At 39.5% G+C, this 13,162-nt stretch overlaps 1 protein-coding gene across 4 annotated transcripts in view; it reads left to right on the plus strand.

Annotated features, from left to right (window-relative positions):
- Positions 1-13,162, plus strand: part of LOC131139829 (protein unc-13 homolog C) — a 135,925-nt gene that overhangs the window by 36,305 nt on the left and 86,458 nt on the right. For all 4 annotated transcript variants that reach the window (XM_058089739.1, XM_058089740.1, XM_058089741.1 and 1 more), the window contains exons 6-8: positions 1,165-1,218; positions 9,955-10,174; positions 10,558-10,785. In XM_058089739.1, the coding sequence (XP_057945722.1) occupies positions 1,165-1,218; positions 9,955-10,174; positions 10,558-10,785 (502 nt within the window). The remainder of the gene's footprint in view (positions 1-1,164; positions 1,219-9,954; positions 10,175-10,557; positions 10,786-13,162) is intronic.

The raw sequence follows: 13,162 nt of genomic DNA on the forward strand, positions 1-13,162 counted from the left end.
CCTCGGCCATATCGGTGTGGATTTTGCATGTTCATTGCACATTCCACCTCATATATCACCTCGTACTTCGGTATGTGACAAAAAATTTTAAAAAAATAATAATAATGGGCGGCACGGCGGTGTAGTGGTTAATGCGCAGACCTCACAGCTAGGAGACCAGGGTTCAATTCCACCCTTGGCCATCTCTGTGTGGAGTTTGCATGTTCTCCCCGTGCATGCGTGGGTTTTCTCCGGGTACTCCGGTTTCCTCCCACATTCCAAAAACATGCTAGGTTAATTGGCGACTCCAAATTGTCCATAGGTATGAATGTGAGTGTGAATGGTTGTTTGTCTATATGTGCCCTGTGATTGGCTGGCGACCAATCCAGGGTGTACTCCGCCTCTCGCCCGAAGACAGCTGGGATAGGCTCCAGCACCCCCTGCGACCCTCGTGAGGAAAAAGCGGTAGAAAATGAATGAATGAAAAGTTACAAAATATTATATTAGGAAAGCAGGAAGTGAACAAATGTAACAGTTACTGATTGTAAAAATACCAGATGGAGGGGTAAGATTTAATAAGCTTTGCTTCTTCCTACTCCTTTTGGACATGTGGAACTGTGAACTGATTATGTGATGCATTCAATTGTAATCCGATGCATGTTCAAATGAAATTAAACCATGACCATTACATTCCAAAAACATGCTAGGTTAATTTGCGACTCCAAATTGTCCATAGGTATGAATGTGAGTGTGAATGGTTGTTTGTCTATATGTGCCCTGTGATTGGCTGGCCACCAGTCCAGGGTGTACCACGCCTCTTGCCCAAAGACAGCTGGGATAGGCTCCAGCACCCCTCGAGACCCTCGGTAGAAAATGAATGAATGATTGAATGAATTTCAAACTGGGGGGTTCCACTGTGGAGTACATGCAAATATTCTCATCCATGATGCTTTGAATATTTTAAACACATTATTCCAACTAGAGGACCGGATGCTATTGATGTCCAATCAACAGTTCCCGCTTTTATGATACTATATCCCAAACCAGAGGTTCTGTATGATGGTTTATTTTACTGGCTGTGATAAATTGCAGAAAACTCTAAAATAGGTCATTGGATTTCTCTCTCCCTCCTCCTCATCATCTGCCTTGTTCCACTTCTGCTCTCAGACCCTCACTGCTCGAAAGGCAGGCATCTCGTTCGCTCTGGTGAACCGCTCCACCCTGAATAACGAGGACTTGGTGAGTATAACCAAGCATGCACACTTGGCCTTTATGTTCAGTCGCAGCCGACCTCTTTTGCGGGTCAGATGAGGTTCTTTGGGGAAACCGAGGAAGTCACTTGAGGTGATTATGCCGAAGAAAAACTTTTACACATGGCCTGTTTCTTGCAAGCATTACAGTTTGGTATTGATAGGATTGCAGGGTGTACAAAATAACATATATATGGTATTTTCCTATAAAATAGGAGTCGCATTGTAAGTCTATAAGTCACACTTTTATTTCATAGGTTGGCTGTTCCTGCAACTTGTACTCCAGAGCAACTTATAATTGAAAAAAAATGTTTATGTTACATAAACACTGGACACCTTTTCTGTTTATGTTTATTTTTTGTGTAGCTGAATAACCATTGTGTTAGCATATCTTACACCTATTCAGCCTGTTCTCTATTCTTTTATTGTTAGAAATTGCCTACCAAGATGATATAATGTCTGTTTTGGTCAAGTAGTTAATAAATAAATTACCCACAAAAAATGCGACTTATACTGCAGTGCGACTTATGTATGTTTTTTTCTACCTAATTATGCATTTTTGGCCTTGTGCGACTTATACTCTGGAGCGACTTGTAGTCCAGAAAATACGTTATATAAATATAACTAGATTAGATTAGATTCAACATTATTGTTATTGCTCATGTCACTTGTACAGGACAACAAAATGCAGTTAGCATCCAACCAGAAGTGCAATTTTATAAGTACCTTAGTAGTAAGTAAATGTAGAAATAGAATAGAGCTCTAAATGGACAGATCTATGTATGTACAAACTATAACAGGCTGTGACTATAATACAGTGAGGATATATACAGGGATAAAAATGACTATAATATGGCTATTGCAGATTATACAGATTATAAACAGTATGCACAGTATGGATGTGACAATATATAATAACAGTAATATGTACGGTAGTGCAATGAAGTGACTATGATACAGTGTGGAATTGTGCCCCGCCCCGCTTTTACTCATGTTTTAACTGTATATTAACAAATGAATGTTGTATTTACATGTATATTTTACTCTGTTTTACTCTGTTTACCATTCTTCAAGTGTCTTTGAGTATTTTGAAAAGCACTATACAAATAAAATGTATTATTATTATTATTATTATTTGTTAAGCATGCCCAAAATAAATAAAAGCATGACATAGGGGGCATCGTTTTGACATCACAAAAACGAGAAGCTCCTGCATGCCTGAAAAATAATGGCATCCCTCGCAACACTGACAACACTGGTTGTTTATCAAGCCGTCAATGGTTGCTTAACTCTCCTACTTGTTGATCTGATTGGCACGTAATGTTTGTGAAGTCTTCTATTTATTATTAGCCTTATTCTAAACACTTCCGAAGGTAGCTTTTCCCTCACTTGTGAAGGAGTCCATCTGGCAAGTCAAGAACATGCATCCCCTGTCCCTCAGGCTACATTTTTTTTTCTCTGCCAGATATATATATATATATAAAAGACCCGTCATGTCATTTTTTGACAATGCCTAGCAATTATTAATAAGCAATCGAGCAAAGCCTGGAAGGCTGAGCTAATAGAGGACAGGCAGGATGTCTAAGTCAATAGTGAGAGACACTTCGGTGTTGACCTCCAAAGCTGTCTCTATATTAATTGATTGCAACTCGTCTCTCCCAAAGGGGGGGGGTGCAGGAAGAAGAGAGTACTTTTTCTGCAAGCCTGGACGATTATAACTGGGGGCTGCGTGATGAATCCCTTACATTGTGCCAAATATTAAGGGGGCGTTAACCTCTGTTTGTGACTCAGTATTGCGTAAAATCTATTTTTTTTTTCCTTTGGTCAACTCTTCAGAATACTTGTCATTTATTTGAAGGAGATATCCAACAGAGAGGATACTTTTATTTGCATAAGTGCTTGCTTAAGATTCATGAGATGTATTGTCATGTGCCCATGAATAAACCTCTTGAATCTGGTGCACAAGCATGCACAAACAATGAAAGACTTTATATGTAGTGATGGCGAGATGAAGCCCCACGAGGATTTGAACCATTTCAGTCAACTGGTTCGAGAATGGATTCATTTCTTGAAGCTGCCGGCCTTGGATACAATTACATGTGTGATGCATTGAATGCTGATCTGTTTTGGCTCTCGGAAATTATTATGTACTACAAAATATTGTAGAACCAAATGATTAATCTACAAAGTGTAAGATACAATATACAGTATATATAAAATACTGAATGTTTTCTTGTCCATAAATGCCAAGTATCATGTGATATGGCTAGCTTCATCATGGTCGTGTTATATAAAAACTTAAGAAACCACATATAGTTGGTGGGTAGACAAATTATTTTTTCAGATTAAAATGAACAAAGCATTATTAGAGTCCTGTAGAAATGACAAAACACGACTATAGTCACATTTATGCTCTTTTTATTTACAACATATTGCGCAACTGCAGGGTCTTAAGACACATGCTAACTCCCAAACTAGACAGCTAGCGACCTAAACGGTAGCCTTCAAGTTATTTCCTTTAAAATTAAATAGCCAAAACTTACCACTTCCACACGCATAGGGAGGATAACTATTAACAGTTATTTAACCTTTAACATGAACATTAATCAAACGTAATAATTTTTTCTGGGTACATGATACCATACAGCATCCATATCAAACTTGCGCGGGCCGCACTAACATTAAACTTTCATATCAAGGCGGGGGCCTCAAACTAGTGTCCTGCGGGCCACATTTGGCCCGTGGGCCACGTGTTTGAGACCCCTTGTCTACAGTGCTTTGGGTGTCTTGAAAGACCAATTACATCATCAAACATCATGAATTGCTTCACTGGAGACTTGATTCTTGGAATGACATTTTGTTCCCACAGACAGGAACAAAATGCAAATGAAAGGGTTGAAAAACGTACTTGTAAGCTTTTTATTTGTTCCACTTGTACAATCTATTTCTAGAAGCGTATACGAATGAAATGTACAGCCTTGACACAGTGCTGCTATGTCACACTCATTGTGGAACTTATGCACCGAGCCACTTGCAGAAGAGGTCTAAGGGTAATTACAGCTAACGCGAGCGGCCCACTAATGGAGGTACGGTGCCTGTTAGAGTGGAGACCATTATATGAGGATACACGATAGTGTGATTTTAAAAGTGCTACAGGGATGAACAGACATCTTTATTGGCGGAACCAGACTGTTCCTTACAATAATTTGAGAAGATTCCCAAAAAGGGACCTAAAGGGGCAAAATGTGGAGAAGTCAAGTCAGATGAGGGACGGAGGGATGAATATTTAGCAGTCAAGCACGGGCGAGTTCCCAGCAAGCTTGCAGATTGTGCGGACGTGGTAAGTAGGCCGAGCAGATGTAGAGTTTTATCTGCTGCATTAAGTCCGGGAGAGTGCTTCCCTGTGAGGACTGGATGGGAGGGGGATTCTCTATAAACAATCATATGGTGTTAGAGGGAAGTGGCGTTGGTGAGAGAGGGTGACAAAACGTAGAATTCAAGATAAGAGAATGCGGTGCGGAGTTAATTTTCATCATAATCATATTTTTTTTTCCACTAAAACATATTTTACTTTTAGTCATAATGATGTCATGATTCTGTGTGTCCATTCGTCACTGCATGCATACTCACAAGGTGTATTAATTCTCTACGAGTTTTGAAACTACTTCTCAAGTGATGGACATACGTGAAGTAATTTATTCATTTATGGGAATGTTTACGTAAGCATGAAAAACTCAAAAGTCATTTCAATTGTGGCTCAAAATATTGCTTTATAGTCATATTATTATAAAACCGACCAATACTAAACAATACAGTGGTCATAATTTCAACCAGACCATTTTAAAATGTAGGAAAAATAATTTTTTTGTTTTTAATTTTGTTGAAATAGAGTTTCCTGACAAAGTCAAAAAGCCTTGATGCTATAAACAAATATTATGTGATTCTTTTTATGCATTAAAATATAAAACAGGTCGAAAAAAATATAAAACACCCTAACACAAGAGGAGGGCTTTCTGACAAAGAACAACATGTGATGAACCGTGAAAGCAGGGTTAAAAGAAGAGAACAAAGGGTTTTGACTCTGTTGCTGTGTTTCTCTGGGAACGAAAAAGCGCTTGTCAATCCATTCTGTGGTGTCTTGCACCACATAGTCAGGGTTACCTCACAGGGTGACACTCGAGAGTCTCTTCACACTTGTGTTTCATTGTGTGAAACGCAGAACTGGGAGAGTGGGACAAGTGGGAATTGAAAGGAGGAGGCGCTGTGGTAAACATACCTTAAAGGAAAACTGCACTTAATCATGTCTTTCTCTGTTCTCTGCAAGTTGTGTGTCGGTCATGAACGAACGGGTCAAATGCACTAGTTATTTTTGTATGCAGGGCCGGACTATCTGCGTCTGCGTCCTATCGTCGCGCCTCGCTCTGTGGGTGGGTGTGGTTAGCTGAATGAAAGACAGACACCGAAAGACTGACTGACACTGTCGGTAACCTCGTTCATTGCGTTCACAAAAAAGAACTATAGTTCTATTGACCCGTTCGTACATAACCAACACTCCACTAGTCATCACGTGATGTTGCGGTGTTGAGTCGGAACGAACATGAATGACTCATGAGTGAACAGACTGACTCGACACAGCTGACCGGGTCCTTGCACAGGGGGAGATCACAGTCTAAGGACCAATTGACCGAAATGACCAAAATCACCGAAATGACCGAAATGACCAAAACGAACGAAATGAACAAAATGAACGAAACGAACTAAATGAACTAAATGGACTAAATGAACGGATCATTGAACGAAACGAACTAAATGAACTTAACAAACTAAACAAACTAAACGAACTAAACAAATGAAATGAACGAAATGAACGAAATGAACGAAATGAACGAAATGAACGAAATGAACGAAATGAACGAAATGACCAAAACAAACGAAACGAACGAAACAAACTAAATTAACTAAATTAATTAAATTAACTAAATTAACTAAATTAACGGATCATTGAACGAAATGAACGAAATGAACGAAATGAACGAAATGAACGAAATGAACGAAATGAACGAAATGAACGAAATGAACGAAATGAATGAAACGAACTAAATGAACGAAATGAACGGATCTTTTTACTGAATGAACCAGAATGATCCAGTTCACTGAAATGAACAGTTTTGCCTCCCACTACTCTGTGCATTCTAAAGATATAAAAACAGATAAAAAAAAAAGACACAGTTCATTAATACTACGCCACCTACAAAAACTATTAAAACTCCTCCAAAAACTCAGCGTTAACTTTTCCAAACTGAAAATTAAAAACACAACAGCTCCAATTGTTGGACTTTTCCTTTTCGGTAGTTGTCAGTGGCTCTGTGAGCATGGCGCTGACGCTGGCCGGCTAGTAGCTAGCTGGTATGGTGTGGCGGAAGTGTCAATGCGTCAGTAACATAATTCAATCAGCGTTACAATGTCACTGTAGCTGGTTAATATGCACGTCCATTCCATGTAAATGGAGCTTGTTGGCGCCTTCTGGAGTCTTTTTTCCGAAGACTTTATAGGTTCCCTTATAAGTGTTTCCCATTAGGTGCGGTAATGAGCTGTGTCTTTTTATCGTTTTTTATATCGTTAGAACACACAAAAAAGAGGAAGACATATGTGTTCATGTCTCCCATAAGGATGATGGGAATTTTTTTTTTTAAAAGTGTTGTTTTCTTTGCATATACAGGCATAAATAACTGCAATGTTTACTGCCATTGGACTCAACAGACTGTAACAGGGGCGCTAAATAAATCATAGGCATCTGCTTCGTCTCGTCATCCTGGGATGAAATCCCTCGCCGTCTCCCTCTGTGTTTCATTAAAGGTCCTCCAGGTTTCAACTGTTGCATGAACGCCTCAAAGTCTCAGTGTTTAATAGTCTTGTTGTCGTGTCATTTAATCATTCGTGACCCCTTCTGCGAGAACGTCTGAGTGGGCAGTCCCCGGCTGCTCTTATGTTCTTCAACGCTACAGAGAAAAGGAGGAGTGGAGCCTGACACTAGATTTATCTCGGTTCTATGAATCTTCCATTTGTAGTGCCGTCCCTTTCATCTCAATCAGGATAATTTCCGTGTTTAAAACCTTCTCTACGGGACACATTGATTCTCCTTTCAGGAATTGGCAAACCCGGTCTTTGTTGATGGCAGCACTGCAGCAGTAAAACATTCAATTTGAGGAGGTTTCTGTCAAGACAGGAGCTTGTCAACTCCGGTATTTGGCGTGGTGAGACTTCAGTCTGCCAGCCAATCGATGGGAACAAAGCCTCGGGGGCTAAGGATGTTGTTAATCTGGTTTTAATGAGATGTTTGGCTGATTTACTTTCATAGGTCTGGACCTTTCCCATAGTTAGAGGTTAATCATAAAATGAGTAATGGTCTAGATCAGGGGTCTCAAACTCAATTTACTTGGGGGACACTGGAGCTAGGGTCTGGGTGAGACTGGGCCGCATCAGGTTTTCCAAAAAAACCCCAAAAAACGCATTTATTAAAAACAAAAAAATTAAAAAAAACTTCGCTTTGGTTCCAATTTTCTCCAAGAAAAGCTCTGATAAAACATTCCACTGTTCTCAAATATCTTACTTTTTATTTTTCTTCACAAAATAAGATGAAAAATAAATAAACTAATCAAGAATAAAGAAAATCAATCAATCAGTAATTAATAAATAAATATAATAATAATGATAAAACGGCAAATAATAAAAACTTAAGAAACCACATATAGTTGGTGGGTAGACAAATTATTTTTTTTCAGATTAAAATGAACAAAGCATTATTAGAGCCCTGTAGACATGACAAAACACGACTATAGTCACATTTATACTCTTTTTATTTACAACATATTGCGCAACTGCAGGGTTTTGAGACACATGCTAACTCGCAAACTAGAGCGCTAGCGACCTTCAAGTTATTTCCTTTAAACTTAAAAAGCCAAAAACTTACCACTTCCACACGGATAAGGAGGATAACTATTAACAGTTATTTAACCTTTAACATGAACATTAATTAAACGTAATAATTTTTTTCTGGGTACATGATACCATACAGCATCCATATCAAACTTGCGCGGGCTGCACTAACATTAAACTTTCATAGCAAGGCGGGGGCCTCAAACTAGTGTCCTGCGGGCCACATTTGGCCCGCGGGCCGCATGTTTGAGACCACTGGTCTATATCTAAACCGATCTTGATTACCACAACATGAGTAGAACCAACTTAATGCACTCGAGTGTCTAAGGAAGCTGGCACCAAGTCGTTGTTTGGACGGCGTCACAGTTGGTGGTGAAATGTGAAAGTGATGTTTAAAAGGGGAACGCAATGTTTTGATTCTGTTACAGCACCGCCGCAGTAAATAATTCAATTTCAGGAGGTTTCTGTCAGGACGGGATCTTGTCATCTCCAGTGTTTGGCGTGATGAGGCTTCAATCCCCTAACCAGTTGATGGGAAGAAAGCTAAATGGGGCAAAGGATGTTGTTAATCTGGGTTTAATGACACTTTACTTTCAGATGTCAAGACCTTTCCCTGAGTTAGAGCATAAGCAGAAAAGGACTTGCAATGAGGAACAAACTAGAACAAGCTTTCTTACGCCCTGAAAACAGATTTTTTTCTGGAGCATATTTTGTGTCTCACCGGAGGAACTAAAAATCAATTAATTTTTCAGGTTTGAATGTGCTTTTTTTTCTGTTTCTGCACATCCCATGAGGTTTTTGTCACCTCTCACGGGAGGCCAACCCCATCTCTTTCTAAACCCAGATCATACAGTCAGAAGCTTAAAAGGTTCTGCCACACTTGAGCAAGGCTAACAGATTCAGATAGTTATTCCTTAGACCAGGGGTCTCAAACACGCGGCCCGTGGGCCAAATGTGGCCCGCAGGACACTAGTTTGAGGCCCCCGCCTTGATATGAAAGTTTAATGTTAGTGCGGCCCGCGCAAGTTTGATATGGATGCTGTATGGTATCATGTACCCAGAAAAAAATATTAAGTTTGATTAATGTTCATGTTAAAGGTTAAATAACTGTTAATAGTTATCCTCCCTATCCGTGTGGAAGTGGTAAGTTTTTGGCCTTTTAAGTTTAAAGGAAATAACTTGAAGGCTACCGTTTAGGTCGCTAGCTCTCTAGTTTGCGAGTTAGCATGTGTCACAACACCCTGCAGTTGCGCAATATGTTGTAAATAAAAAGAGTATAAATGTGACTATAGTCGTGTTTTGTCATGTCTACAGGGCTCTAATAATGCTTTGTTCATTTTAATCTGAAAAAAAATAATTTGTTTACCCACCAACTATATGTGGTTTCTTAAGGTTTTATTATTTGCTGTTTTATTATTATTATTATATTTATTTATTTATTACTGATTGATTGATTTTCTTTATTCTTGATTTGTTTATTTATTTTCATCTTATTTTGTGTAGAAAAATAAAAAGTAAGATATTTGAGAACAGTGGAATGTTTTATCAGAGCTTTTCTTGTAGAAAATTGGAACCAAAGCGAAGTTTTTTAATTTTTTTTGTTTTTAATAAATGCGTTTTTTTTTTTGTTTGTTTTTTTGGAAAACCTGATGCGGCCCAGTCTCACCCAGACCCTAGCTCCATTGACCCCCAAGTAAATTGAGTTTGAGACCCCTGCCTTAGACTTTCTTAGATGTTCAATTGATATTAGAATCTTTTCATCCAATCTCTAACACACCACTCTTTTCAGAAACTACATGTCTTCAAGAAGACCCTCCAGGCCTTGATATACCCCATCTCTTCCACAACGCCCCATAACTTTGAGGTGTGGACGGCCACTGCACCCACCTACTGCCATGAGTGCGAGGGGCTTCTATGGGGCATCGCTCGCCAAGGCATGCGCTGCTCTGAGTGTGGCGTTAAATGCCACGAGAAGTGCCAAGACTTGCTCAATGCAGACTGTTTACAGAGTAAGTAAAAAAAAACAAAAATGCCAAAAACAGAACACAAATCTAAAGTGTGTTTCATTTACAATGCACGTCACTTGCACTCACTATCATCTCCAATCGGTATTTTAATCAAGGGTGTTCCTTTTCTAACATTGTAGCTTAATGGAAACAATGCCGTGGGATGCTCACGGCACTTCATGCACACTTAAATGGATTAGCTCCACGGAAATGCAATGTATTGTAACAGTGTCACGCTAGCATTACAATGTTTTTCAATTTGAACTGTGTTTCATCTTATTATCACGTTTAAATCTGGCCCTTATGAGCCCTTTGCTGATAAGACATGATACTGAAATAAAGAACCCCATTCAACACAAACCGTGCTATTTACGTCATCTTTTCAGGGGCAGTGGAGAAGAGCTCCAAACATGGGGCGGAGGACAAGACCCAGAACATCATTATGGCGATGAAAGAGCGAATGAAGATCCGGGAGAAGAATCGTCCTGAAGTGTTCGAGGTGATCCAGGAGATGTTCCATATCTCTAAAGAGGAATTTGCCAGTCATCTAAAAACAGCCAAGCAGGCTGTGCTGGACGGCACCTCCAAATGGTCTGCGAAAATCAGCATCACTGGTAAGCCTTGTTCACTGCATGCTTCAGTTCAAAGTCATAGCGTATGGATTAATCGCCGTATATTATAGAGTTGTCTTAACTGCAACAAAAAAATCAGCAGTAAACTCAGAAATGACAGAAAACCCCTTGAGTGTCTAAGCAGACATCTTTAACTCCACTCTCTGTCTTCCGGATTCAAAACCACTTATAATATAACAGCAACAAGATAATTATTTAAAAAATTACTTGTCATTAACCTGAGACTTTAGGGTAGTTGAACAAAATTAAGACAGGGGAAATATGATCTCAGGGAAGAACTAAATTTGAAACACTTATATGCTTATAGGACTACATTAAAAAGCCATAGCATTTCAGTATGTGGAATCAAACTATGGAATGGATTGAGTAAGACCCTCAAACAATGCACAACGATGAGCCAATTCAAGAAACAATACAAGCAGTTGATGTTTGCTAAATACAAGGATGAAGAGTCTTGAACCAGTCATGATGTGCTATACTTATAGGTTATCACATGGTTTGTCTGGTATCAGCCCAGGTATCATGCCCCCAAGTGTCAGAATCAGCCCGAGACCTGGCACTATTTAATCAAAAGACAATCAAAAGACAATTTTGTTTCCAGAAAATGTTTACATGTTTATTACATGTATTATATCAAAACAGTGTAAACATAATAATTGCAAAAATATTTAAACACTAATATTTTATCAAGAGTCTTATCTTATCAATGTCTGACAATTAAAGTTCCATTAATCAAGTTTGGGTTTTTTGGTGACTGGAGAAGCACTAGGCACTAAGCACTCGTGTGCTGTTCTCTGATTGGTTGTTTCACGGGCACGATACCAGAGTGGACAGCTACGGGGGCTGATACTGGACATGGTTGAACTCTATATTTTATCAGTATCACTGCCCTGGGCTTTGACACAGTATCATTTCGGCCTTTTCCCGTATCATTCATGGGCGGTTTCTAGGGTACAGGGCCAATTAATACTGTAGTATGTGATAAATATCACTATATTGACACTTACTACGGTACCCATTATGTCATTGTATGGTCATATCACCTCGTACTTAGGTACGAGGTACATTATTTAAAAAAATAAAAAATAAATGAAAAAAAACAACCTTAAACTATATTATGGAAAGCAGGAAGTGAACAAATGTAACAGTTACTGATTGTAAAAGTACCAGATGGAGGGGTAGAATTTAATAAGCTTTGCTTCTTCCTACTCCTTTTGGACATGTGGAACTGTGAACTGATCATGTGATGCATTCAATTGTAATCTGATGCATGTTCAAATGAAATAAAACCATTACCATTACCATAAATTAACACTGGGGAAAAAAACAAATAGGAATTGATCATTTACATTGGGGAGGTTTCTGAAAACGGTGTGGAGACCACAGATAAAGACAAACAATGGATCAGGCTATGTGCTGACAACAAAGAGGGTCATCGGATCAACTAGCCCATTTCATACTGCCTATCAAAGCTGGAGATTTGGGGCATTGTTTGCCACCGGTCTGTGTAAACCTGTCTATCAGTCTGTGGAGACCAAAGTTGACAAAGCAATGTTCCATCATCTGCGGTACTATCAAAGATTTAACAGAAACTCAGAACTCAGTTCTCTTGAAAGCAGTTCGAAGTATTGTATTTGTTATACCAGACGGAGAGTGTTTTGTGTAGCCTCGGGGTGAGACTACACACAGCTTTTTGCAGTCAGACGATGACGTGTGATGATGTCAGTGACACCTTGGAAAAGCTACAACTGCTTTCAACACAACAGGGCTCTGAGAAAGCCGAGCGTCACGCTGGCTCAGTTTCTGCTATGACAATACAATATGGGGGTTTGCCTTTTACACAGAACCCAGTGAGGCCAAGGGAAACAAATACCGGGCCTTCTGTTGCAGCTCCGGTCTGAGCATTGTGCAGCGTTTCTGACACCACCTGAGAAGGCGGAAAATTGCTAAGTCAACTGTGCCCCCCCCAACTTGTTGTGTCTCTGCCATTGAAACAGCAACAGGAAAAATAGTTTCCACAGGCAGTGAAAAAGATGCTTGGCTCCAGTAAAAAATAAGACACCAACAGAGAGAAGCTGTGGCACCACTTCTGGCAAATGTTAAACAAGCGTCAGAATGGCGAATAAAAAGCCTTTGAGAGGCATTGAATTATTTTTTTTTTTTGGGGGGGGGGGGGGGGGTAGTTCACTCACAGGGTAATCCCAGAACTGTGTATGCTAACACAAGTTTGCACGGTGAGCTCCGGAAATGAGTCCGCCGAAGATCCCTTTAAGATGCCAATCATAATGTCAAGCGCTTGAGTGGAATTTGACAAGAGCGCTCTTCAGAGCACCTTCAGAAGGTTTCTTGTTACAACGTA

The sequence above is a fragment of the Doryrhamphus excisus genome, chromosome 12, assembly GCF_030265055.1.
Source record: "Doryrhamphus excisus isolate RoL2022-K1 chromosome 12, RoL_Dexc_1.0, whole genome shotgun sequence".
Taxonomy (NCBI): Eukaryota; Metazoa; Chordata; class Actinopteri; order Syngnathiformes; family Syngnathidae; genus Doryrhamphus; species Doryrhamphus excisus.